Source organism: Enhydra lutris, unplaced genomic scaffold (assembly GCF_002288905.1).
Source record: "Enhydra lutris kenyoni isolate GAN:26980312 unplaced genomic scaffold, ASM228890v2 scaffoldscaffold37, whole genome shotgun sequence".
Taxonomy (NCBI): domain Eukaryota; kingdom Metazoa; phylum Chordata; class Mammalia; order Carnivora; family Mustelidae; genus Enhydra; species Enhydra lutris.
Window position 1 is genome coordinate 7,563,345 of NW_019154121.1, and position 24,175 is coordinate 7,587,519.

Consider the following 24,175-nt stretch of genomic DNA (forward strand, 5'->3'; position numbering starts at 1 on the left):
AAAAAGCAAATACAAAGATGTTACGGTATTTGGGGCTTACAAACTCCATTTTTCTTTTAAACCTTTTAAAGTTACTTCAGAGTCACCTTATACATGATTAAAAGGGTTATCTTTTAAAAAACTGAAAGTGGGGACGCCTGGGTGGCTCAGTTGGTTAAGCAGCTGCCTTCGGCTCAGGTCATGATCCCAGCGTCCTGGGATCGAGTCCCACATCGGGCTCCTTTCTCGTCAGGGAGCCTGCTTCTCCCTCTGCCTCTGCCTGCCATTCTGTCTGCCTGTGCTCGCTCTCTCTCCCTCTCTCCCTCTGACAAATAAAATAAATAAAAAATCTTAAAAAAAAAAAAACAAAACTGAAAGTGTTTCTCATAAGGGAAACACTGCTTATGTATTACTTATGGTGGTTCCAAAAGACCCGTATCCACCTAAGTCTCTTAAGAAGGAAGGTTCCTCGGGCACATTTTAGGATTGGGGGCTAGTTCCAGGAAATTCAAACAAGTCATTTGTAAAATGTAATCAATCCACCGATCCATTAGTATTTTCCCCTCAGGAAAGAACGTTAAAGGAATAAGACAGAATGAGACTCTCACTGGAAGAGAAGGCCAGGGTTCCTGAGGGGAGGCTGGAGAAGGGCAGGGGCAGGTGGGGAGAGGTGTGAGCACATCCGGTCCAAACGGGCGGAGGTCACTCATGTGGGGGAAGAGACCAAAAGGGACCCAAGGAAGCCCTAGAGGTCCATTACACCCTCTGTGCCTTCGGCTTGCACCTTCCAGGAAGCTCTCAGAGTACCAGTCTTGGTATCAGACCTGGCCATACCTAAGACAGCTGGAGGAAGTACTTGGTTTGTTGAGACAAGCGCTGGCTCCCCCTGCAGGCACCGTGTGCTGTTCCACTTGCTTCTGGGGTGAGTGTGCTCCTGGAGGACCGCTGACTCACAAGAGTGTTTAAATATTCTTACACAATCTTTTCAACAAATAGTGGAATGAGACGCGTTGGCTAAAGACACAGTATATTTAGGTTGTTAAGAGTTCAGAGAAGATCTGGAATTTTTAACCATATGCTTTATTTGATGCCAACATCAAAGGGATACTTGAAAAGTTGAATTCAAACCCATAAATTAGTAACCTTTCAAGTTAACTGCATAAAAAAAGTTGTTCTGCATCTCCCCTACTATATATCTTATCACTGTACATAAGTGTTTGCATTTCAAAGCACTGTCACTTATAAAGTGAAATGTTTCAAAATGCTAGGTAAACTTTTTTTTTTTTTTAAACAATGCTCTTTTGGAAAATTTCTTTTCCTTGTGCTTAGAGTTCATCTCTCTCAAGTCAGTTTCTGGAAACTTCTCTGGAAAAAAAATAAACTAGAAACGGTTCTGGAAACAAAAATCATAGCAGGCAAGGGCTAAGTGCAGACATAAGCAGCTCCATTTTATAAACAAAGTTTCGACCTTCCATTTTATTCCACTGAACTTCTCTGAACGGTCCACGAAGATGATTCCATTTGCTATCTTGTAAAACGTCACTTTTTGGAAGATCTTTACACTGGTTACGGGGAAACTGAACCATGATCTTGCTTCCACTTTCAGGGCCGTTACGAACTGTGGAGCAAAACCAAAATATCAATACAGTTTCCAAACTAGAAAACAAGGGTCCCACAACTTCATTCTACCACGAATACAAAAACCTTGTCTACCAACTCGAAAGCTCTTGTTAAGAAGAGGCTGTCAGTTTTAATATGATAACCGCCCTCCCCCAAAACCCCAAAAGCTTGCTTATTTATATATACTAGGCCGGTATAAATATTCATGAATTACTGTTTGTACCATAAAAATGGGGCAAGATGAATTCTGGCTTAGGAAAGTCAAATGTCCTATGTATTTTCGCAAGACCAATCTATATTTTTTCTAAAACATGTAATACACACCTGATATGAAACTCAAACATTCGGAATCAGGACTGGGAGAGATGCAGACAAGATTTTTCTGAATTAAGAACTTCAGGTTTTAATGAGGCTTCATCACTCAGCAAAGAAGAAACGGGCATTCTGAAACTCTTATCAATAAAGACCTGGCAGTGACCAAGCCTGCAGATTCACAAGCTGTGATTCTGTGGGCTAAGTTTTCTAATTACTCTTTCAAATATTTAGAACAGGTATTAGAAAAGACCATACTAAAGCCAAAGATAATTTTCAACTAGATAACACACGTGTTTATTAAAGTGCCCTGGACAGAGTGGGGGCTTAAAAATCCCCTCTCCTCTCTGTTCCATCCCTTTACCTCTTGGGGACCAGATGTGACTTGGCCTATTTGCAGCAGTACATTTCCCAAAAGCATTTATCCATCAAAGGTTTGGTTTTGAACTGCAGGGTAACAAAGCTGAAGGCAGTTTTCAGAGCTCTTAGGAAAATGTGTCACCAAACAAAACATTTTTTATGACCACCAGAAAGAGAATCAATAATCTGTTGCTCTGAATAAGAGCCGTGATCAGATAAACGTTCAGCATAACTCCTATATGAACTCACTGCAGAGAGAAATTACTCTGAAGTATGTCTAATGAGTATAGGGGAACATTAAGGCCAAATTCCCGAAGATCTCCTCCCATTCAAGGCAGCGGCCCGTACCTGAAATAGCATAGTCCCCACTCGGGGAGGCCACGGTGATGGCAGAGGCATTGCCAATGCTCTCTATGGGCCCAAGCCCCACATGATTGCTGAAGCTGAGCACCTGCCAGCCCATGACCTTGGCGAGCTGCTGAACTGCATGCACCTGATGCTGCGACATCTGCGAATGAAGAAAAGGAAACTATGCATCTTCACCATGGAGATTTCCTTTGCAGTAACCTGACATCACGATTGTAAACTTTTCTTGGGGTGCTCACGGCCTAGCACGGGAATCCTCCTCTGTGACTATTGCAGGGAGGATCCCACCTTCCGCTGCAGAGGCTAAAATAGCCTGAGACTCATCTTCCCTGTCCACTGGCCAGCTTGAGCACAGGAACAGGACCGAAGTTTAGCCAAGTGGAGACTCCCACCTGGGCCACCAAATGTGGAGCAACATCGGAAGTAGCAGGGGGTGACTATCTTCCAGTTACCCCTTCAAATCCACTCACCACCCTCCTCTGCCCAGGGAGGATCACCCATATGGTTCCATCCTCTGGCTTTGGGTTGGGTTCAGACAACGGGAACCGCTCAGGTAATGGAAGCCAGAAGGATGGCGGGGAAGAGAGTAAGGTCGGGGCACTTATAACCCCAGTACACTCCCCTGTGAGGTTGTATCCTGTGATAGAAGGTGTCTGCTTTTCTCAAGTGGCCTGGTCCACAGGACTCTGCTTCAGGACACCCATAAGCCCCCCCTCTTATCTCTTTAGCCTAGGACTGGTGACCACTAAGCCCCCCAGGCCTGCTTACCTGGTTATTACTAGCACTAGGTCACCACGCTCTCCCAGGTGTTCTCCGACACCCACACTTTTGTAAATCCTTAGTAATACGAGCATGCCACCTACTTCCTGTTAAAATCCTGTCAAAATCCTGTCTGATGCACTGGGGCCATCTGGAGTGCATTCGGCCCCTACTGAGGAAGGAAGTAGCAAATCAGGATCTTCAAGCCTTCCCATCAATTCTGGGAGCTACCCACCATATATTTCCGTGTATGCATGCTTAAGGTGACCAAAGTCATTTTAGGTGTAAGCAAGCAACCAAGAGGCGCTGTACCTCACAAATGCATTTCATTTGCTTGGCACCAGAGTCAGGATAAAAGATTATTGCTTCTAGGATGAAGAGCATCAGTATTTTTTTTTTAATTTTATATGAAATATGTGAATTTTGTGAATGGTATATCAGCATTTCTACACCTATGCTTTCTCCCGCAACTCGGTTTTTCACTGGATCATCATAACTCCGTGAGGAACATAGGAAAAATACTGTTCTTAATTTTATAGAACAGGAAAGAAAGGTCCAGAAATTTATCCAGTGTCACAAAGCAAATGTGTGGTGGAGCTGGAACCAGAACCCAGCACTTTCCATGCTGCTCCTTAATACTGAAGAATTTTTTCTTAGCGCTTAAGCAGAATATTCCACTATTATGGCAAATGGTCACTTTAGTTTTCTATCTGATCTGCCCTTCTGTGGTTTTCTGGGGTTAATACTTCTTCACTTTTATGAGGTCCCAAAGGGGTTGTAAACCGTGGCAGACATCAGAAATAAAAAAGTTTGTAATCTCAGAGCTGGTCCTTCATCGTCAACACAAACTAACTGGAAATAAATCTAGGACAGTTTATCAACATTTTCAGTTAACCCTTAAGTTGTAAAATGTGCACTAGAAATTAAATAAATGGAAGAAAAAAATGGCTTTCTTTTTATAACTTAATATACTTGAACTACTTCTTACTCACTTTGTTCTTTAAGCGCTACGAGAGGCAGAGGCTCAGGACTGCCGTCAACCCTTACCTGGGACAGAAGGAAATCCTGGAGCTCCTGCTCCTGATGAGACAGTGTAATCACCCTCCCATCTCTGTGCACAACTCGGATCTGCTCAACTCCGATATTCAACTGCAGCTGGATGGACCTTGATAGACACACATACTAAAAATCAGAAATGTTCAAAATTACCTTATACTGTCCCACAAACATTAAACCTTAACATCAAAGAAACAGAAAATACCAATTTGGATAACCTGTGCTAACACCCATAGGGGCAAGGTCCATAGGACTCTCTGGGGTTCGACGTAACCATCAGACTCCTGCTGGCCTTCCAGAGGCCACAATGAGCACCAGTCTGCTCAGAAGACTGCAGGCAAGGAAGCAGAGCTCACCACCAACCACTGCTGCTCTTCTCCGGCAGTCCTTCCGCCTTCGCTGCAGTGAGCAGAGATCCACACTGAGCTCACGTGGGACCTGCAGTCACTTAGAGACCTTATTCCCAGAGGGAGCCACATGTTCTCATAACAACTCCATAGGCATGCTTTCCAAGGGCCCCACAAAAGATACTGCCCAATTTTAGAAGTCACCCCATCTGGGGAAATCCACAGGCATCCCTATCAGGCATTTCTAATCCCTACCAGTCCAGACCCATTTTACCAGTTTGGGATCATTTTTGCCAAAAGCCATGTTGCCTAGTAACGCAGAGGGCGTCCTTTCTAATCAAGTTACTCAGGGACAAAAGCTAGAGAATTAACTAAAGAGCAAATTCTCATACAGAAAGGAAAAAGATTTGTTAACTCTATGCCCTCTCTTGAAATAATCCTCAAACCAGTCAGACTATGCATTCTATTAACCTGCCTTACGTCAAAGAAACTCACAAAATAACATGCAATGACATTCTTCCAAACCAATTCACAAATTTTTAGCATAGCATATGACATGTACAAGAAACGTGAAATTCTTCAAATCTAACCATCTAGATGAACAGTGCAGAAAAAATAGCATTCTATCTTTCCATATTTGAGAGTACCTGCTTTATAGACTTTATTCTACAGTGAACATTTAGGAATAAGACATTTAAGCAATTATCTCCACAGAAGTATAATTTTAACAAAGTAAAAGTTTACACGTTTCTTTCAAAGAAAACAAAAGAATTCAAAGGTCTTTAAAAAAAAAAAAAAGCTTATACATCTAACCAAATTTTAAAAATTCTGAGATGACTATTGGTAGGGGCATAGTTACAGCAGCTACTCTGAATAAGCAATTTAGTAACATTCATGAACATTTTAAAGGTCCGTATCTTCTGGCCCAGCAATTACACCTGTAGGACTTTATCCTACAGCTAGACTTACACGTGTACAAATTATTTTGCTGGCATCCAACTAGAATGTTCAGCAGCAGAAGGCTGATTAAAAGTTGTGGTACACACAATGAACGCAATAAAGCTGTAAAAAAGAAATCTGAGGTAGCGATAAGGATGTTTATTCACCAATATAGTGCTGCTGAGTTGGAAAAAAAAAAAAGCAAACAAACTGGGAATGACTGCTGGTATAGGGTTTCTTTTGGGGGTAATGGAAATGTTCTGGAATTAGAGACTGATAACAGTTCTACAACATAGGGAATATACTAAAATCCACTGAACTGTACACTTGGGTTTTTTTTTTTTAAGATTTTATTTATTTATTTATTTGACAGATAGAGATCACAAGTAGGCAGAGAGGTAGGAAGAGACAGAGAAAGGAGGAAGCAGGCTCCCCGCCAAGCAGAGAGCCTGATGATCCCAGGACCCTGAGACCATGACCTTAGCCAAAGGCAGAGGCCTCAACCCACCAAGCCACCCAGGCACCGCTGTTTGTTTGTTTTTTTTTTTAATCTTTTTAAATAGGCTCCACACCTAAACTGGGGCTTGAACTCACAACCCTAGACTAAGAGTCAAATGCTCTACTGACTATGCCAGCCAGGCATCCCTGAACTGTATACTTTAAAATAGTGAATTTTAGGTTATGTGAATTATATCTCAATATTTTAAGGCACAAAATATTGTAGGAAAAAAAGCAGGATATATATATATATATGCTTGTAAATGCACAGACTTTCCTGGAAGGATGTGTAGAAACTGTTTTAAATGCTTGCTTTTGGGGGAGCCTGGGTGGCTTAGTCCATTAATCACCTGACTTCAATTCAGGTCCTGATCTCAGGGTCCTTGGATCGAGCCCTGCATTAGGCTCTGTGCTCGATGGGGAGCCTGCTTCTCCCTCTTCCTTTGCCTCCTCCTCTGCTGGCTCATGCTCTCATTCAAATTAAAGAAAGAAAGAGAAAGAAAAAAGAGAAAAGAGGAGAGGAGAGGAGAGGAGAGGACAGGAGAGGAGAGGAGAGGACAGGACAGGACAGGACAGGACAGGACAGGAAAGGAAAGGAAATGCCTGCTCCTGGAAAGTTCTGAGAGAACTACTTTGAACTTTTAAGTAGTTTAAGTTGACCCCAGCTACAAAAGATGAGGAAAGGGTGTTCTATGACTTCCTTTCCTTCCTGATGCTATCACCTGGTGATTTTCCTGATAAACATATCACGGCTATGTTTATCACTAACTCTTCTTCACAGAAGTTTATAACCACTGGGTCCTGTGAACCAGTCTCACATTTGTCTGGTCTTAGATCTAAATGTAAGTAATCAACAATGATAATTTTTTTCCTTTTCCACTCCTTTGTGCTCTTTCTCTTAACATTTTATTATGGACTTTTTTTTTTTTTTAAAGATTTTATTTACTTATTTGACAGACAGAGATCACAAGAAGGCAGAGAGACAGGCAGAGAGAGGGGGAAGCAGGTTCCCCGTGGAGCAGAGAACCCGATGCGGGGCTCGATCCCAGGACCCCGGGATCATGACCGGAGCCGAAGGCAGAGGCTTTAACCCACTGAGCCACCCAGGCGCCCCTATTATGGACCTTTTTAAACACAAACATAAGTATATAGTACTATAGATTCTGTATATATAGTAACATATCCAAAAGAAATATCATGAAAGTCAATGGCGCCTTCACCCAGCCCTTACAGTTAAAATGCAAGCCAAACTTCTTTTATCTTACTCAACCACTACTCTCCTACCACACCCCCAAGTCACCCCAATTATTCTGTTTCTTTAGGTATAGGGGAAGAAAACCATGATCTACCTTCACCCCACCATCTTTTCCTGGAAGCTGCAATACTGATTTTGTATTCTTTTATCTTCTGTATTCAATCTTTTAAATCATGTTCATCGACTATTTTTCATTTTTAAAAAACAGTAAATTAAAGTCTCAGTATTAAAAAAGTGCAATTTAAGGGTATTATACTTGAGGTGTCTGGGTGGGTGGCTCAGTTGGTTAAGCAACTGCCTTCGGCTCAGGTCACGATCCTGGGCTCCAGGGATCGAGTCCAGCTTAGGGCTCTCTGCTTAGCAGGGAGTCTGCTTCTCCCTCTGACCCTCCCCACTCTCATGCTCTGGTGTGTTTGCTCACTGGAGAGACCACTGTGACTGGTTAGGTCTGCCTGAAACAAGCAACTACCATTTGAAAAATAACAGGCATTCACTGGCCTTGATGAATGTTTGCCGCTGGCTCACTCAGACTGGCCTAGGGAAGGGCGCTCCCACTATATCCCGCCCGTTGTTAAATGTCAAAGAGGCTCAAATGGAGGCCAAAAATGCCTTTTGCTAATTTTATTTTATTAACTTCGTTTATTCCCCCCAGTTTTAGAGATGTAACTGACATACGGAATTAATTAGTTTAAGGCATACAGCATAATGATTTAGTAAGTGTACATATTGTGAAATGATCATCACAGTATGTTAACACCCATCACCTCACATGCTACCCATTTTTCTTCTTGTGATAAGAACTTCTAAGATCTACTCTCTTAGCTACTTTCAAATATACAACATGGTATTAGGAACTATAGTCGCCACGCTATGCACTGCATCCCAGAACTTGCAGGTTGTAACTGGAAGCTTGCACCTTCTGAACACCTTTACCCATTCTGCCCCCCAACCAGCCCGCACCCCTGCCACGTCTGGCAACCACCCATCTGTCCTCTGTATGTTAGCTTGTGATTTTTGAGTGTAAATCAGGAACAACACTTCTCTGTGAATGATGGGGTCAAAAGTCATTTCATGCCCTTCACGGACACAGCTCTCAGCCCCATTTTAAGGGCATAATCATGAACTGGATTAGATTAAGTTTAGCACCACGCCATAGTTTTGTAGCCATGAGAGAGCCACAAAACTCAGGCCATTCTAGGCACAATATGGAGAGTATAGGCTCCACTATAAATGGTCCTACTCACTTCAAATACCCCAGCCTCAAGACCACAGCCCCCAGCCAGCAACTCAAGCAGATCAGCCTGAGGTGTTGTAGCTTCCCCCTCAACGAGGAGGGTTTTTTTTTAACAACTCAGACACATGACATTTACATACCAGGGACTATTTCAGACATTCTTACCTCTCATCCCGATGCTCTACACTTGATGAAATTTACCGGAATGTTATGTCACCGTAGCAAATAAAATCCAAAAATCTCAATGTAATTACTCAACAAACATCAACACATAAAAGCAACTTAACATTTTAAATGCATGACTTATTTTTGATACTTACTTGCATATCTGTTCATAGCCTTGTGATGTGATTAAAACCTTCACGCTAGACTCATAGACATCATTAATATTTGACCAGTGAGCCTGTATCTGAGGGTCCTCAATGCGACTTGCTAAGCTGTCAATGGTCGCAGCAGTTCTTTTAAAGAGAAGAAGTCAACATTTTTAAAAAGGTACCATATAAACCAGTAAGATTATAAATACTTATCAATGTTACAGCTACGTGAAAACAAGAGGACTACTTTTCAAAAATACCACATTTGAAAAGCAGAGACTTTTCTTTAAAGAAAAAAAAAGTCAGATGAGGGGATGAGAGCCTTCTTCGGGCCGCCTGGGGCGGGTGCTCAGTGCCCCACTATGACACGTGCTCTCACACAGGCTGACTTCTTCTGAACTCCCAATTTGTTTTCTCTCAGGAAGACTTACCAGAACACAGGGAAGAAAGGTACTCTTAGGGTACAAACCTCAGCTCTAAAAAGAACATACACCACTCACAGATGGCAGTCCTTGGTCCCTGGTAACATGGGACACGCCCACAACTGAGGCCCATCACTCACGTAATGACAACTGTTTTCATGAGAAGCCAGCGACACTTTGTGCACAATGAAAATCTTACACTCCAAGAAAGATAAATACTATATATACACATGAGAGAGAGGATTCAAGTCTGTATGTATGCACCAATAACCCTATCAAATACATACCATTATTATCCCTATTTTTCAGTCCAGCCATGTTTAGTAATGTGCCCAAGGTTACACAGCCGTGAACTGGGGCACAAAACTGGTAGCCTAACTCCAGAACCAAAAACCCAGGGGTATAACACTACAGCCAGTAATCGTCCTTTAAGCTAATCAATAGCCACTGCCCAGAAAAAGCATAAATCATGAAAGCTAACCAAACTATTGAAAGTCCTTGGGTTCCAGTTTTCTGATTCTAGCACTTGATTGGGAAGAGAAGGAAAAAGCCAGAAGACATGCAAACAGCCACTGAGGTCAAGGGGCATTGGGATCTGCTCTTTTACTGCTTCTGCTCTGGTGCGGGTTTCTTTCAATCCCTTAACTTTCTCTTCCTTTCCTGGGATCGTTTCCCTGAGAGTGCTTCAAAAATTCCTAGGGCAGGTTGGGCTATATCCAAGAGCGTTCATTCTTGTATTATGTTTCAACATACTGGAAATAAAAAGTATCTGGCAATTGAGAATTGGTAAAAGAAATCAGGGACTATTCACAAGATGAGATATTACGTAGCCATTAAAATATCTCTGAAAAACATTAAATGAAAAATTTAAAAACTTTACAGTATTAAGTGAAGGCAGGACATAAAATTTTATGATTCCAGATTTTCTATTTTTTTTTTAAAGACACACACACCCTGGCGCACACACATCAAAACACATGGGCAGTCGGTCTTGCTGTGTATGGTATCGATACAGATGAGGCTGATACACTGGAACATCACTTTTGTAACGGGGGAAAACGGGAGCATTTTGCAAGCTTTGCTGCTTCCAAGACTGTGACTAATACTCTGAAATGCATAATGGTTCTAAAAATAGCTACTTCTATGTCCCTGACTTTTGGGTAAAGGTTTCTATAATTGAAATGCACACGTGGAGGGGCACCTGGTTGGCTCAGTGGGTTAAGCCTCTGCCTTCAGCTCAGGTCATGATCCCAGGGTACTGGGATCGAGCCCCACATCGGGCTCTCAGCTCAGCAAGGAGCCTGCTTCCTCCTCTCTCTCTGCCTGCCTCTCTGCTTACTTGTGATCTCTCTCTCTCTGTCAAATAAATAAATAAAATCTTAAAAAAAAAAAAAAAGAAACGCACAAGTGGAAAGAACAATAGTAATCTACCATATTTGATTTTTATAAGGAATTTCTGCATACATTGTTTAATTTGATCCTAAGACCAGACTCCTGTATCCTTAACTGACAGAGAAACAGGTAGAGGGCCACAGACATGAAAACTAAAGTTAGTTAGCAGGTGACTGAGCTCTGGCTTAGACACTTTTTTTTTTTACTCCAGAAGCACCACCCTATCTTCTCTAACACGTCTTCCTAATTCATTTTACTAAAAGATGCAGACATTAAGTTTCCATTCAAAGAATACAAACTAATGTGCCATTAAAACCAGGACTTGTGTTAGTAGGAAAGAATGAAAATCAAAAACTATCACCCGGAGCAGAGTGGGCCCATACCTGAAGGTCTGGAGTTCTAGCCAGGCACAATTTTGAAAAGTAAAAAGAGCCCTCTTCACCGTGGACCAAAAATAAAATACAAGAGCACCTCTAGCACTTGAAAAAGATACACTGAGGTCAGATCATGCTAAGTTCTTTTGTAAATGATGTGTACAGAAGTAAGATGAGCGTGAGGTTTGGAGCTACATAGACTTGGGCGCAGATCCTGATTCTGCCACTCTCTTCAGCTGTCTAACTGTGAGGAAGCTACACAACTTCTCTAGGCTTCAACCTTCCCATCAGTGAAAATGGGTTCACACCACCTAAGCCAGAGAAGAAGAGCTAGATAAGTCAACATATGGGAAAGTGCCTTCTAAAGTCTTAGGAAGTGGGACAGCCAAAACATAGGGAAAGCTTCAAGAAAAGATTAAAATCAGTTCAGGAACAGGTTTCTGGTGGATGGGTCACTGAAGAAGGTGAGGAGTTCTAAGGCACATTCCTAGTGAGGTGTCTTTCAAAACTGTAGCCAGTGTCAGAAACCATCTCGAAAGCGACATGAGCCCCGGGAGCTCAGACTTCTCCAAACCTGACAGGACCATCCCCAGATGCAAATGCTTTCCCTGCAGTCACCCTCCTCTTCCTATGAAAGAAGGTCATCTCATGGCAAAAATAATGTGTATAAGGTTACTAATAAAGGAAAAATGACTGTAGTTTCCAAGAAAAATAGCTGCTTTGTTCATCCTTACCTGCTCCTCAGGAAAATATGCTTTGCTTGTTTAATGATTTTTTCTAGAAGCCCTTCACTGGACTGTAGTGAATTAATTTCATTTTTATCAAAAGCCTGAGGACCTGAAAGTCTCATTCTCTTGTGACCAAAAGGGGCACTTGCTGGATGAGGCATCACGATGGAACTCAAGGTCTGTTTATGAAACTGTAACAAGAACAGCCATTTATTATTAATTTTTCTGTTGAAGTATAATTGACAACTTAGATTAGTTTAAGGCACACATGATTTTTGTATATATGGCAAAATGATTCATAACAAGTCTAACCAACCTCTGTCACCATAAAGTTACAAATTTTTTAAAAAGTTGTTAAAAAACGACTACTGCTTATACGTTAAAGGCAGAGGAGACTGGAATACACACTTCTGTGAAGTTTCTCAGGGGGTTCTTTTGAAATGAGCCTAAACTGTGAGTCAGCTCCCTGGAAACACAGTTCTAGATAACTGGAGTAGAATACATCCTGAAACAACCCAATTATCCTGTTCACAGGCTCTGGAAAGACACCGTCCCCATCACACAACCAGGCTCACCCTTCCCTCCCGCACCCTGCCTGCTCTTCCTACGCGCCTAGACGTAACCTGTGGTGTATTTCCACCACCACAAGCGATGCTCAGGAACAGACTGATGATCCTGCTTATCTGTGTGTTCCCCCAGCACAGAGCAAGGATCCTGCACATCACAGACAGTGACGGTCACAGAGAGGAGCTTGTGCACGTGTGCTGCACCAGACATGCCTCCCACCATGCAAGAAGGAACATTTTGCTCATTACCTCTCTAATTAGTAGATGCAAATTATGCTCTAAGACATAAAGATGGTCTTCCGGACTTGGCTTCTCAGTAGAGGACTTTTGGGATTTCTTATCATTTGAGGAATGGCACAAAGAAATCAGTAACTGCAAGCCTATTTATAAAAAGAAGCAGGACAGAGGCAAATCAACAGAAGACATAGGAACACACAGTTGTCTTCAAAAAGTACAACCACAGGGTGCCTGGGTGGCTCAGTGGGTTGGGCCGCTGCCTTCGGCTCAGGTCATGATCTCAGGTTCCTGGGATCGAGTCCCGCATCGGGCTCTCTGCTCAGCAGGGAGCCTGCTTCCCTCTCTCTCTCTCTCTGCCTGCCTCTCTGCCTACTTGTGAGCTCTGTCTGTCAAAAAGAAAAAAAAAAATTTAAAAAAAAAAAAAAAAAAAAAAAAGTACAACCATAGCCCGTTCCCCAAAGATCCATTTGAAACTGAAGATCAGGCTTCATGATTAACATTTTCAGACCAAAATGACTACCCGTGAGTATAATAAACTATTACGCATTTTAACAATTCAAATTCTTTGACGTGCAATGTGGCTGTTGACCTTAAGCTATGGTTAGACAAGTGAACAGAAGGTGTATGTTAACTAATTAGTTTCTTCTTGCCTTTAAAAAGAGCAAAAACAAAACACAACACCACTTTTGGGAAAAACAATAAAATACGGGGTTGGTGGCTGGTCTTACTGATGAGAAGACGGATACTCTTCCTTGTTGCCATGAAAACCAAGATGGAATTTTTCAATTCTAAAAACCCATTCCTTTGACAAGACCCAAGAAGATACATCTCAGAATTTATATAAAAAACAAGCACACAGCTAACTACAAATTGCTCTCTGAGGCACATCTGACTGCTCTTGAGTAATATAATTAAAATCCCAATTTCCACAAATTTAGGAATATTATAGATACTGAATAACCACTGTTTTTTAGACAGCAAGACAGGATCCCTGAAAAAATCTTCCATAAATGGTGTTAGCACAGACCTCACAGCCGCTGCTGCCAAGTAACAGCGTTACTGGTACAAATGTTTAACATACACGGCTTAAAATCCAGGAGTTAAGCTACTTAGGACACAGGACAGAATGAGGTTTCTCCTGCATGCTTTACGAGCTACCATTATAGCTAGGAGGCTGCCTCTTTGCTCTAACTGTTCCCCCAACACAGCCAAATATATAGTTACCCCACTCTGTCCTGCTCCCCAAACCACAAAATCCTATTTACAAACTTGAAAGGGTTGGCTGCTCTTACTTGGAAAGGGCTGAGAGATAATCTGGTTTTTCACCACAATGTGAGGGATCTGTGACTTAATTTGAACAGCTTCCCGAGAGAGCTGTGCAAAAATTTCTTTACACAAGAGAACGTTTTGTGCGGCTTCTAATTTCGTCTGCCAGTGTGGGGAACCTGAAAGACAGGAGACATACGTATATCAGTTATCAAACTATATTGTGCATGAATTAAATGGTGATCTGAATACCTATATCAAAAGTTCAGAAAACACTATACCAGAGCATATTGTTTCCAAAACACAAATATTTTCCTTTCTTTTACACAGAGAAAATTGGTGAAGAAGTTCAATCTTAAAAAAAAAACAAAAACAAAAACAAAAAACTGCACAGCTATTCACTAATGGTTAATGAACAGGTTATAAATAATAAATTTCCAATTGTTCTTACTCTGAAGTACCTATTTTCCCCTCTACATTTATCATCAGTTTATTTGGAAACATAAGCTCAGACACAACTATAAGTTAGAGGACAGAACATAACCACACCTGGTTTGGATTTGGGCAAAGGTCGTTTAAAGAGGTTGACTGTGCCCAGATCACCTATGTCTGGAGCTTGTTTCTGAATTGAAACCTATGGGACAATAAAAATATGAAAAGGTGTTAGCAAATAAACTTCTGGGGTAAGTAATAATTACTTAAAATACTTGACAACAAATACCTTGATATAGGCAGAACCTTCTAAATCACTAGGAATCTGAACATCAAGAGGACAGTAATCTTCAGGTATCTTTTTATCCAGATCAATATCTGTATTCTTTATTACTTCAAATGTACCGTGATGGGGAAAGAGAGATCCTAATGGGGTATTAAAAATAGGAAAATAAGAACCAGTTAACACATTAATTTAACATACATTAGTAAATAATACTATTTCACTGAATATAACATTACTGAATCATAAATTAAACTCTCACCCAAAATGTGTTTTGGGGGGCATGGGAGAAGGGTAGTAAGCAAAGGGAAGAAAGGAAGCAGGAAAAAAAGGTATTTACCTTAAAAAAAAAAAAAGAAAGAAAGAAAAAGAAAAAAGGAAAAAAAAAAAGGTTTTGTCATCTTGAACTCATCTTCAGAGTAGGATTCTACCTTCAGAATTCAGAATTCCTCAATTCACATCAATGCTGAAACACTTAGGTGCTCCAGTGTCTTGACTTAAACCACCTCAACTTGAGTACTACTGATGGGGTTTGGGGGTCAATAATGGCTTACTTTGGCAAATGAGTCCTTTTAAAATACGACTTTACTATTGTTATCACGTTGTTACCACAATAATCACAGCCAGGGCTCGCTCTTTGCTTCACCCCTTGACATTCAAAGCTTTAATTCTACTGAGCTGTAAATCTTGTAAACATTTACTGTGTAGCTTCTCTGAATATCCCTTAGCAGCTTACAAGCCATTACCATGATTACCTCCAAAAACCTATTATAGCTCAACAACAAAGAATTATACAAGATGTGAATTCAAGCTCATCAAACTTTGGTACACTGCCAACAAAATATATTCCTGCAGCCTTGGCTGAATGGGAGAAAAAGGCAGCAAAGTGTTTTCACTGCCCTCTCTCTTTGCCCAGGATGTGAAAACAGCTTAGATGACTTAGGGGAGAAAAAAAGAATTAAGATAAAATGGAAGAATTTTTTTCCTTTTATGCTTAGTTTTTAAGGGTTACAGGTAAGCTCTTAATTGAGAAGATATTTAGTCTCTTGACTAAAACGTCATTTATGGTTTAATATGTGTCAACATATAAACTCAATCTTTGGAGTTTCTGCTAAATGTACTGATCAAGCGGGATTTATTCTAGGCTGCAGGAGTGGTTCAATATTCGCAATCAAGATGATGCACCACATCAATATAAGAAAGGATGAGATCCTCTCAATAGATGCACAAAACGCATTTGAAAAAATACAGCAAACATTCTTGATAAAAACCCTCGAGCAAGTAGGGAGAGAGAGAACATACCTCAACATGATAGAGGCCATGATCAAAAGACCCACAGCTACTATCACCCACAATGGGGAGAAACTGAGAGCTTTTCCTCTACCCTCAAGAACAAGACAGGGAGGTCCACTCTCACCACTACTATTTAACATAATATTGGAAGTCGCAGCCTCAGCAATCAGACAACAGAAAGAAATAAAAGGCATCTGAATCAGCAAGGAAGACGTCAAACTTTCACTATTTGCAGATGACATGATGCTTTATTTAGAAAACCCAGAAAGACTCCACCAAAAAAATTGTTAGAACTCATACATGAATTCAGCAAAGTCATGGGATATAAAATCAAGAAGGAGAAATTTGTTGCACTTCTATACACCAGTAAGCAGCAACAGAAAAAGAAATCAAGGAATGATCCCATTTACAACTGCACTGAAAACAGTGCAGGAATAAACCAAATCAAGGAGGTAAATGATCTGTACTCTGAAAACCACAGAACACCTATAAAAGAAACTGAAGAGGACACAAAGAAATGGAAAAACAGTCCATGCTCATGGATTGGAAAAACAAGCATTGTTAAAATGTCTAATACTGAAAGCAATCTTCACATTTAACACAATCCCTATTGAAATACTGGGCATTTTTCACAGAGCTAGAACAAACAATCCTTAAATTTGTATGGAACCATAAAAGATCCTGAACAGCCAAAGCAACCTTTGAAAAGAAGAGCAAAGCTGGAGGCATCACATTTCCAGACTTCTCGCTGTATTACAAAGCTGTAGTCATCAAGACAGTATGTTACTGGCAGAGAAACAGGCCCACAGATAACAGAACAGAACAGAAAATCCAGAAACGGACCCATGTAATCTTCAACAAAAGCAAAAATGAACTAATGGGGCTCCATTAAGATAAGAGCTCCTGCAGAGTGAAGGAAACAATCAACAAAACTAAAAGGCAACCGATGGAATACAAGAAGATATATGCAAACAACATACCCAATAAAGGGTTAATTTCCAAAATTTATGAAGAACTTATCAAACTCAACACCCTAAAAAAACCAAGTAATCCAGTCAAGAAATGGGCAGAGGACATGAGTTGACATTTTTCCAAAGAAGACATCCAAGATGGCTAACAGATACATGAAAACATGCTCAACATCACTTGTCATCAGGGAAATACAAATCAAAACCACAATGAGATACCATCTCACACCTGTCAGAATGGCTAAAATCAACAACACAGGAAAAAGCAGGTGTTGGCGAGGATGTGGAGAAAGGGGAACCCTCTTACACTGTTGGTGGGAATGCAAGCTGGGGCAGCCACTCTGGAAAATAGTATGGAGGTTCCACAAGACGTTAAAAATAGAGCTACCCTATGACCCACCAATTGCACTAGGTATTTACCCAAAAGATAACAAAAATACAGATTCGAACGGGCATGTGCACCGTGATGTTTATAGCCATGTTGTCAACAACAGTCAAACTATGGACAGAGCCCAAATGTCCATTAACTGATGAATGGATAAAGATGTGGTACACAGGCAAACACACACACACTGGAATATTACCCAACCATCAAAAAGAATGAAATCTTACCATTTGCAACAATGTGGATGGAACTAGAGTGTATCGTGCTAAGCTAAATAAGCTGGTCAGAGAAAGACAAATACCTTAACATTATTTCACACATAAGTGGAATTTAAGAAACAAATGAACATAAAGGATTGGGGGTGTGGAATGAGAAACAAATCATAAGAGACTCTTAATGTTAGAGGGCTGGTGAGGGAGGTGGGTGGAGAATGGGTTAGATGGTGATGGGGATTAAGGAGGGCACTTGTTATCATGAGCACTGGGTGTTGTATGCAGTGATAAATCACTGAATTCTATTCCTGAAACCAATACTGCATTGTATGTTAACTAACTAGAATAATCTGGGGGAAAAAATCAGTATAAAAATAAAATTTTTGCTAAATGTACTCAAAGGTAACTATATAAATAGTTTAAATTCAATTCTATAAATCTATGTCTATGATAAAAGTAATTCCAGCTTATCAGGTTTATGTGTACAGAAATTAAAACTTCAAAATGTAACATGTAACCGAGAAACAATATATTATACAATATGCAACATTCTAGTCAATCCTGTGTAGTTTTTTGACACACTGTAGTTTAAAAGCATAGTTTTTTTTTTAATTTTTTTTTTTAAGATTTTATTTATTTGATAGAGAGAGAGAGAGAGAGAGAGATCACAAGTAGGCAGAGAGGCAGGCAGAGAGAGAAAGGGGAGGAAGCAGGCTCCCTGCGGAGCAGACAGCCTGACACGGGTTTCGATCCCAGGACCCCGGGATCATGACCTGAGCCGAAAGCAGAGGCTTTAACCCACTTGAGCCACCCAGACACCCCCAAAAGCATAGTTTTTAGCAATGATCTATACCTGCACTTCTGTAGCTCAGATCTCCCAGAATCTTATCCCCAACTTTTCTGAGTTTCCAGTGTTGCCGTAATCTCAAAAGCTCAGAGTTGAAGTCTCTTTGCAGCTTATTTTCTTGGTTTTCAGTAACTGATTTGGTCAGTCTTTCTGCCCCTTTCAATAGGATCTGGGCTGCTCCAGCGAGTGACTTCTTCTTCGATATCAACTGCAGTGTCTGTGGATTCTATCAGAAACAATAGTGTAGTTCTGCATTTTTAAACGATTTCAACATTCTCTTAATAATAACATACCTACTGAAGAGAAAACTGAGAAATTAAAGACAATCAGGTAACAGCGTTTTTTTGAAAGATAACCACCTTAACCTATTTCTCTGATCAACTCAAATAAACTTATGTTAAACCACAAACACCACACTGGACTACAAATCAGAACTTGCACCAGCCCTGCCCAGCTTGGATGGGGTTCCCCTCTCATGCTGTGCACATGCCCATCCCAACCCATGTGTACACCCTTTTGTGGCGCTCATTATACTGCTGGTGAAAGTCTGTGATGACTCAAAGGTCATCCACATGACGGTAAAACCTACCATGCCCAAAGACCCTAGAACAATGCCCGACACATAATACTTGATTTTTGGAATAAATGACCTCAGTGAGTACAGCTGTAAAATTATCTTACATTATGGCAAGCTACTAACGTGCCTTTGGAACAAAGACTGAAGCCACACAGCATTAAAATTAATGCACTTTACCGCATGCTGATTTTTGGAAAACTGATGAGAAATCATAATTATAAATACCCAAGATCACCACCAATCTGTGCACTCCAGTCAGCAGATACACTTCGAAGAAGACAAATTTAATATAAGAAAGGTTGACTGTGTGAGTCAAAATCATCAAGTCTCATAAAACATTGTAATAATCTTTTGACCATATTAAGAGACCTAATTCTAAGTTTCCAGAGAGCTAAGGAAATTCCTGGAAACTCCTGGGCGGGAAGAGCATGGGAAGGTGGCGAAGGCTGTGGGCTCGGAATAAGGTGCTAGCGTTCTTGTCTTGGCCGCTAACCACGGACTTTACTGCATCTGAACACGTGGGCCTCAGTTTTCACCCCGTAAAACAAAGGAACCAGACTGAATAGTCTCTAAGAAATCTTTCAGCACAATGTTTCTGGACCCTGAAACTATTACCACATGAGCAGTTCTAGTCAATTCACTTCACTTACAAAAGGGTAAAAACAACCGTTACTTCCCCTCTTTGCCACTACCCTGGTCATGGACCTGATGCTTGATTTCAAGAACCTCCTAAGTGGCCTCCCTGGTCTCAGGCTCTTCACGCACCAATTCCTCCTTCTGTTGTCTTTCACCTTCTAATGTTCAAACACTGAACATGCTCTTCATCAAACCTCAACAATCTTACCTAGCTTTCAGTTGCTTCCATAATGTGGCCTAATTTTTCTAACCAGGCCCCAAAAAGAGGTTGAAGGGGAAAACTGAGACCTGGAGAGAATCACTTGTTGAAGGACCCAAGGCTAGTGAGGGTAGAAGCAGGATTTGAACCCAGGTCAGTCTGACTCCAAAGGCATTTTATCATCACGTTTTTGTGTAATACACTACAAATCAATGACCCAGGCTATAAAAATCTGTTAAGAACTGGGAAACTTTAGGGGCTCCTGGGTGGCTCAGTCAGTTGGTGGCCGACTCTTTTTCACCTCAGGGTCATGGGATCAAGCCCCACGTTGGGCTCCATGCTCAGCATGGAGTCTGCTTGTCCCCTTCCCTCTGCTCCTCCTCGAGCTCCTGCTCTCATCTCTCTCTAAAATAAATAAATAAATCTTAAAAGTGGGGGTAGATTTGGTAAGCCTTAAAATATTACATTATTAATGAAACTTAATTCTTCTGAAGGTCACAGGGCCATTAATAAAACAGTAAGTAAAGGAGATGCTATTTTTATGCCAGTTTGTTTTGAACCCATTAGTCTTTAGATCTTCATCTGGACTTAATTTTGCAATAAAGGTAAAGGAGACAGTAAAGCCCATAGCCTGAGAAGTGGTCCTGGGACTTAATAAAATGGTACCATTATTCAGTTGAAGCCCACACATACCTGTTTTGGAGGAAGTGCGTCCTGAGAGACTGGATCAAGAGTCATAAATTTTTTATCCCTAACAATACTGAGGACATCGTAGAGAACACACATCTCTGTTAGGGCACTTCTCAAGTTGTTCCTCACGGAGTCCCAAGGCCAAAGAGAAGGCTGAAATTTTACCAACCCTAAAAAGAGAAAGGAAAAAAGAAATTCACAGGTATGAGTTATAATGACTAGAAGACAAATTTTATTTAGATGTTACAAGTATGAAAAAAGAAACAATAACTTATTTAAAATTATTTCCTGTTTTATCCCATTCTGTCCACCCTTTCTTGAATCTCTGTAAATATTAAGTTAGCATTTCCTATAATGCAAAACAAATTTGGTATCTAATCTCCACATATTGCAGTATTTTTAAAATTTATACAAATAACCTTTTTCTACCAGATCTTAAAACTTGAATAATTGGAGAGCATTTCCAAAATATTTTAAAGTATAAAAATACAAATAACCTATAATGGCAACATTCAGATACTAAACAATGTTAACATGCCTTCCAACCCCTGAAATCATTTTGCTAAATTTCACCACCACATGCTCACTGCCTAGAGTTCAAATAGAGTTATAGAGTAAAAAAGTAAAAGTTTTCCTTTATTCCCCACCCCTAATTTTCTCCCCTCCTGAGAGGTAATCAGTACTGACAACTCGGGTGTGCCCATGCAAATACTTTTCAATGCATTCACATATATTTACTTCCATTTTTCTATTACTTGTTTTTTTTCCAATTACTATGTCCTAGAGAGAGACTTCCATGCCAGCACATATAGACCTATTTAATTCTTTTAACTCTGTTTGACATTCTGGAGCATGGATATTATATACAGTAAGTTTAACCATTCCTACTTCATGGACAGGTAGGTTGGTTTCACTAACGCTAGTAGTGGTAAACACGTTGAACACACATCTGTGTACAACTTTTTCTGAAAACTAAATTCCTAGCTGTGATTAAGTGGGTCAAAGGAGATGCATATTTAACACTTTTGACACATACTGAACTGCAAAACCGGCTTCCAAAAAGGTTTTACCAATTCACATTCCCAGCACAGATATTGTCTTTTTTTTTTTTTTTTAAAAATTTTTTTTTTTTTTTTTTTTAATTTGACAGACAGATCACAACTAGGCAGAGAGGCAGGCAGAGAGAGACAGGAGGAGGCAGGCTCCCTGCCGAGCAGAGAGCCCGATGCGGGACTCGATCCCAGGACCCTGAGATCATGACCCGAGCCGAAGGCAGAGGCTTTAACCACTGAGCCACCCAGGCGGCCCCAGATATTGTCTTTTAAGTTGCTGCTAATGGTATGTACAAGAATAGTTTTTTAATATTTTAATTTGCCTCTCCCTACTAGTAAGATCCGGTGTGAGTTGTCTTTTTTTCTCCCAGTTTGCAGGGAACCTTTGAACATCAGGGACAGCAACCACTATGTGTCCAATAGGTTGCAATAGTCTTCCCAGTCTCTCCTTTATTTTCTTTGTTGGTGGCACCTTTTATCATTACTTTAAAATTTATGTAATTAATCTCTCTTTGGCTTTATAATTTGTGTTTCCTATTGTGCTTAAGATCTCTTCCACTCCCAAAGTTCTAGGTCTACAACTTCCTTCCAATTTTTTTATATTCTTTTCATTTGCATTTCAATCCTTGTGAAAGTAATCAGGAGTGTGAAATATGAGATAGTATCTATATTTTACTCCCAAACGGACCCCCAACTGTCCTAACACCACTAGCTCGAGAACCCATCTTTAAATTCCTATTTACACAGGGTCTGTTGCACATACCCAAATCAAGAATTTTATTTTTTAATCCCTGATGAGAATCCAAAACCCACTCACACTTTTTCTGCTATTCTCTCCTAATTAGCCTCCCTCTTTTCAGTTTTGTTTTCCCTGTAACCCATTTGCTACAACCGATCCAGAGTAATCTTTTTAACGTACAATCACCTGTCTCCTTAAAATCCTTCCAAAAGCTATCAGCTGTCTTTCTAATAAAACCCAAATGCTTATCTGGGCCTGGTGGCTCGACACGATTTGGCCCCTCCCTACCTCTTAAACCTGACCTCATATTCCAGTCAACACAGACCTCTCTCTTTTCAGCAGGTGTTATCAGCATCATCCCCATTGCTCAGGAAAGCAAAGTAACTCGGACAATAATCGCAGCAGGCCTCTTAACCAAGTGTGCCACATTACAGACTTGAGCACTTCATCAGTGAGTGTCTCAAATGCTCCAACTCGAGAAACGGTGCAGGAGGATAAGGAGTATTAAGAGGCAGGCAGCGCCATAAACTACCCAGCTGCGAAAAGACCCCAGTGAGCATGATCACTATTCCGCACGGGAGTGTTCTGACACCCACGCAACCACATCTCTCTACGCGCGGGAGAGCCGGAGTGGCATTACGCGGGCGGGTACCGGGGGGGGGGGGCAGACCCGCCGGCGGGCGAGAACAGCACACACGGGCCTTACCTTCCTCATCGTCCTGGTCCGCGCTGGACCCGGCGCCAGCCCAGTCCTGCGCGTCGCCCTCGGCCCCCGCCGCCTCCTCCTCCTCGGAGCCCGAACCCTGGCTGAAGTCGATCCGCTGGGCCAGGCGCGCCAGGTTCTGCGACATGGACAGCGGCTGCAGGTACGTCTCAGTGCCATCCAGGCCCACCTCCTGGACCTGCTTCTCGCAGGCCGACTCGATGCTGATGCGCACAGCGCGCACTCCAGACATGCTGGCGGCGTCGGGGGGAGGCGTCGGGAGGACACCCGCGCAAGCCGAAACCCGAGATGGGAAGCAGAGGCACTTCCGACAAGAGCCCGCAAGCCGGGAACCGCGGTACCTCCGCGGACCTCGGAAAACCAAACACTGCTGCGGGGCGGGAAACAAAGCCCAGGGCCAAGCGACTTTCCCAGAGTGCACCGCAGTACCCTGGCCTGCCTCGAAGTCTCCTGGGGGCGCCGGCGCTCTGGACTTCCGGGGGAGCGCTTCCGGCTTTCCCAGCGCTGCGTAGGGAAAACTTCCTGGTCTGTAGGAGGCGTGGCCGGGAGTGGGAGTGAGAAGGGGGAGGAGGGACTTTGGTGCTGAGGGCGTGGATTGACTGGTGCGCGGTGTCCGTCTGCATTTTATTTTATTTTATTTTATTTTTTTTAAAGATTTATTTATTTATTTGACAGAGATTACAAGTAGGCAGAGAGGCAGGCAGAGAGAGAGAGGAAGCAGGCTCCCTGCTGAGCAGAGAGCCCGACGCGGGGCTCGATCCCAGGACCCTGGGATCATGACCTGAGCCGAAGGCAGAGGCTTGAACCCAGTGAGCCACCCAGGCGCCCCTTATTTTATTTTTCTAAAGATTTTATTTATTTGTCAGAGAGAGAAAGTACACACAAGCAGGCAGAGAGGCAGGCAGAGAGGCAGGCAGAGAGAGAGGAGGAAGCAGGCTCCCTGCCAAGCAAGGAGCCCGATGCGGGACTCGATCCCAGGATCCCAGGGCCATGACTCGAGCCGAGGGCAGCGGCTTAACCAACTGAGCCACCCAGGTGTCCCTCCGTCTGCATTTTAAAGTGTTACTTGCTTCAAGTGATGGAGTATGAGAAGTTCAAGAAGGCCGAAAAGAGG

The 24,175-nt window shown here is 41.8% G+C and overlaps 1 protein-coding gene across 1 annotated transcript; it reads right to left on the reverse strand.

Moving 5' to 3' along the window:
- Nucleotides 1-1,038: 1,038 nt before the first annotated feature.
- Nucleotides 1,039-23,478, reverse strand: LOC111154499 (mediator complex subunit 17). Its single transcript, XM_022514125.1, has 12 exons — nt 23,044-23,478; nt 20,550-20,716; nt 18,451-18,670; nt 14,746-14,882; nt 14,574-14,658; nt 14,051-14,203; nt 12,771-12,901; nt 11,962-12,146; nt 9,046-9,183; nt 4,444-4,561; nt 2,620-2,779; nt 1,039-1,597 (listed from the first exon to the last, which is right to left on the reverse strand). The coding sequence occupies exons 1-12, from the start codon at nt 23,291-23,293 to the stop codon at nt 1,386-1,388; spliced, it is 1,956 nt and encodes a 651-aa protein (XP_022369833.1). The 5' UTR covers nt 23,294-23,478; the 3' UTR covers nt 1,039-1,385.
- Between the last annotated feature and the right edge of the window lie 697 nt (nt 23,479-24,175).

Coding starts and splice junctions, on each gene's coding strand:
- LOC111154499 (XM_022514125.1), bottom strand. CDS start 23,293: ATGTCTGGAGTGCGCGCTGTGCGCATCAGCATCGAGTCGGCCTGCGAG. Junction 14,659..14,745: donor AAGGTTCTGCCTATATCAAG/GTATTTGTTGTC, acceptor ATTGTCCCATAG/GTTTCAATTCAGAAACAAGC. Junction 9,184..11,961: donor CATATTTTCCTGAGGAGCAG/GTAAGGATGAAC, acceptor TCTCTTTAAAAG/AACTGCTGCGACCATTGACA.